Raw genomic sequence first — 4,289 nt, 5'->3', positions numbered from 1 at the left:
TAATTTAGAAGTTAAAAACGGTAAGGCTGCGGTAAGTGGAACGTATGTGTAAAGTTTAAATCATAAATAAAACATTGTAAATGAGCAAATTCAGTTTATGGAGAAACGACAACAGTTGCAATAAAACGTTGAATAACCAAACTTTTTAAAAATAATGCGCATTTTTTTAAAGGGACGATGAAATTTCGTCTGTTTTAATACCATTATAAGTAACGAATTATAATTTAACCAAAGAGAATTCACAATCACCAAATTACTGTTGTCGATACTTTCATCTTTAGTTTTAAAAAGTCTGTGCAGAAAGATCGAGCACGAAGCGCGAGAACTAACAGTTGCGCGCCCCACGGCGCGTTATGAGAATTTGCCCGCGAGGTGGGCAGATTTTTTTTGTTATTATGATTTCAGGTTGAAAAATCGACTGTTTTGCAAGAAATTTGTCTTTTTGACTCGGAAATTCAACATTTTGGATGAAATTTTTGTTCTTTTTTGACTGAAACATCTTTTTTGGTTAAAAATTTAACTCTTTTGTTAAAAATGCCTCTTTTTAGCTATTAAATTAGTCTATTTTGTTGAGGGCTTAATTAATTTGTTGAAAATTCTTATGTTTTATTATCCTTCATTTATTAATTCTTAAATTATTATTTATTATCTTCTTCAGTTCGAAGCTCAATTATTTGGTTGAAAATGAGTGTATTGTACTCATGTCTTACGTAATTTGTTGATCCTTATGAAATTTTGTACAACTATATTGTAAATAAAAGTATTTAAAATAAAATTAGAAACAAAATGTTTTGTGCATAACATTATTTATCTTCTAGGTTTAAAGTTGTTTATATAGCTGCTAGAAAAATTTATAACTGTCAGGGAATATGGAAAATTGGCCAGGAAAAAGTCCGGGGACGTCAGGAAATCTCGAAATTAGGATTTTGTAGCAACCCTGTTTAAATTTACCTCTGCATGAGTGCATTAAATATAAACTGTAAACCTAGGGATTCTTATGATATTACGTGCATGTAAAATTAGATAATCGAGAAGATATTACCTCATACATTCAGTAATCATAATTGAGAACTAAATTTAATTTTCAATTCCAGTATCTGAAAGGGGAGCAAAAGTGGGCGAACATCCTGGATAGTACAATGGGATGGAAACATATTCCAATTTCATTTTCTGTTCAAATGCTAAGGATAATCCAGCATCATCTCACATGGATTTCACATGCTAAAACCTGTCAAAATGAAAAGAGTCCAGAAAAAATGCCCGCAGATTCGAAATGCGTTTTCAAAAATTGTATAACAATGAAAAAAGCTCTTAAGCATATCGAATCTTGCAAAGCAAGTAAAACTTGTCCATTTTCACATTGCTACATATCCAAACGAATCATTCATCATTTGGAAACCTGTGAAGATGATATGTGTCCTGTGTGTTTGCCTACAAAATCAGAGTGTCATCGGAAGGCTTGCGAGCTACTAATTAATATCGATGATCCTCTCGATGATGAACAAATTCTATTATCAAATGATGAGGTAAAATCACAAAAAAAGGGCAAGGAATGGCACAAGACTTTTCGTCAGGAAAGCAGAGACTACATTGTTTACAACTTGACTGAATCAACCATTTCTATTGCAAGTGCAACTCGTTTTTTGGATTTGGAACCCATTATTCCTTATTTGATTGCTTTTGGAAAGAGAGTGGAAACTTTCTTTTACGCGCTTGCGGATTCTAAATTAGAATATTGTCAAAATATTGAGAAGATAATCAAAGCGATAAAGCAACAGCCGCTTGGTATTACACTTCCTATTTTGGGCCAGTGTTTGGGCCATTGGAATGAAAAAGTTGGTATTTTTGATACATACTCCACTGTAGCAGAGGCTGGTTCTTCAGATGAAGAATTGAATGACATGAAGCGGTTCCGATTTTCCAGGCCTATAGAATTGCGAAAGGCACTTTTACCCACCTTTGAGAAATTGAATAATCAGGAACCGGAGTCTTTACCGTTTAGGAAACCTGTTGATCCCGAGGCCTTGGAGATTACGGATTACTTGCATGTTGTTAATAAGCCCATGGATTTGTTGACCATAAAGCACAAATTGGATATTTTGTTGTACACTGATCCTTGGGAGTATGTCGATGATGTCTGGATCATGTTAAACAATGCCTGGATATACAACCCGAAAACCAGCAGAACTTACAGATACTGCACTAAGGTAATTCACTTCCATTACATTTTTGACACTTTAATTTTCAAATAAGAGCCACTTTAGACAATAACCGAAGAATAATAAATTTGACATTTCAAAATTTGTATTTCTAATTTTTTTATTTTTTTCATAAAATTTTAAAAATGTTACCAGATTAAGTATTCTCGTCACTGAATATTAATGGCCAGGAAAAATAAAAAACTGGCTAAGGAAAAATTAGGGTATTTTGAAAATTAATTTTTACGTCTTTCTTGGTTTTCGTTTGGCTTGAAAATACAAAACTTTGGATGATATTATTTTTTCTTGGTTGAAAAATTTATTATTTTAGTAGATAATTCATGCCTTTGGTTAAAAATTGGAGTATTCTTATGAAAATTAATTGTTTTTGCTGAAAATTTAACTTTCCCATTTCTAGTTGAAACTATATTTTTTTAGTTTGATAATTCAACTATTTGTTTAAAAATCCATGTATTTTGTTGAAAATGAGTCTTTTTGATCAAAATTAATCTTCTTAGGTTAAAATTCGTAAGGTTTGGAAATTAATTTTTGCGTCTTTCTTAATTGAATACTATTTTTTTATATAAAATTAACATATTTTGTTGTTGAAATATTTACCATTACATTATTCCTTCAAAACTCCTATTTTTTGGTTGAAAATTGAAATATTTTATTGAAGTTGGAACCAGTTTGTTAAGAAATCATTTTTTGTTAAAGAGTCACCATTTTGGTTAAAAATGCGTAATTGTAGCAGAAAATTCGTTTTTTTTTTGTAGAAAAATTCACCTCTTTGGTTTCAAATTCAACTATTCCAATTGAAGATTCATCATTTTAATTGAAAATTCATCTCTGTGGTTGCAAAGTGGACTATTTTGTTGAAAATTGATTTTTTTAAATGGAAAATTTGACTGCGTAGGTAAACCTGGATTTTATTTCTTAAAAATTAATTATTTTATTTCAAGGTTTATCCGTCTGGTTAAAAATTGAACCATTTCATAGAAAATGTTGTTTTGTTTTTGAAGAATTTTTTTTGTTTATAAAAAATTTAATTTTTACTGAGAATGCAATTTTTGTAATTTATTTTCAATTGAACTTTCCCAGTTGAAAATTATTGATCTTATTTGAAAATTCTTCTTCCATAGTTGAAAAATTGTCTTGTTCTGTAAACAAAATATTCTTCTTGGCTTGCAATTTCCTCTTTTGTAGTTCCAAATAGATTACTAACTTCTGAGTTTAAAATTCGTATGGTTTTAAAATTTATCTCCTTTGGTAGAAACTTTATATTTTTGTTACTGTCATATCAGCTATTACACTTTTTGTTGAAAATTCATCTTTTTAGGTTGGAAAATCAACTACACGGAGAGAAGTTTGGTAGAGCCGCTCACCCAACACGTACAATTTTCGTGTCAATCACACAGTGATCAGCGCTACTTCTGTTTAGTAGAACGGTACCACTGATTCGGGAGAATCATTATCCCGAACAGGCCGAACCGTTTAACCAACACTATAATTGAGCCGTTCTGCACACGCGGCGTTTGCGGATTGCCGCACACTTCCGCGCGTGCGCAGCTTAGAAAAATATAGCACCCACGTTTTGGAGCGACTGATCTCCGCAAGTTTGGGGTAACCAGTGCCCCAAATCTGCAGCAGATGCCACACCATATATACCGTGGGCTGACAACGTAAATGGGAGCGTGATACGCATAAGGCCAATTTTCACATGAGATGTTCTTCTGATGATGAGGAACGTAAAAATGGGTGCCTGGCAGGTGTGAGTGGATGCGTTCACCTGTGGCGACCTGTCAAAGGTGCGAATTTTTGGCAGTTAACTTACGTGACTCGGATAAGGATGAAAATTGGTGTACATGTAGGGGCTGATATTAGAAATAGTACCTGCGCATTGCCAGGCACTTACCTGGATGTAAAAGTGCTGCCAGGCGGCTTAGAAGTCGCCGGAAACTCAGGTGAAATTTCTTGAAATTGATTTTAAGGAAAAAGTTTGAAACAAAAGTTGGTCCACTTCCGGAGATGCATATTTTCATTGGTATATAATTTTTTGATAAAATTGATATATTTGGAGAAAACATCGAT

General features: G+C 32.8%; 1 protein-coding gene across 2 annotated transcripts in view; it reads left to right on the top strand.

Moving 5' to 3' along the window:
- The window catches only part of LOC117170098 (CREB-binding protein-like), a 14,188-nt gene that overhangs the window by 4,961 nt on the left and 4,938 nt on the right, over nt 1-4,289 (top strand). For both annotated transcript variants that reach the window (XM_033356625.1, XM_033356624.1), the window contains exon 3: nt 1,095-2,207. In XM_033356625.1, coding sequence (XP_033212516.1) covers nt 1,095-2,207 — 1,113 coding nt within the window. The remainder of the gene's footprint in view (nt 1-1,094; nt 2,208-4,289) is intronic.

The sequence above is a fragment of the Belonocnema kinseyi genome, chromosome 3 (genome assembly GCF_010883055.1).
Source record: "Belonocnema kinseyi isolate 2016_QV_RU_SX_M_011 chromosome 3, B_treatae_v1, whole genome shotgun sequence".
In the NCBI taxonomy this organism is placed as follows: Eukaryota; Metazoa; Arthropoda; class Insecta; order Hymenoptera; family Cynipidae; genus Belonocnema; species Belonocnema kinseyi.
The sequence above is the reverse complement of the archived record's forward strand: the minus strand, read 5'-3'. Positions and strand labels throughout refer to the sequence as shown.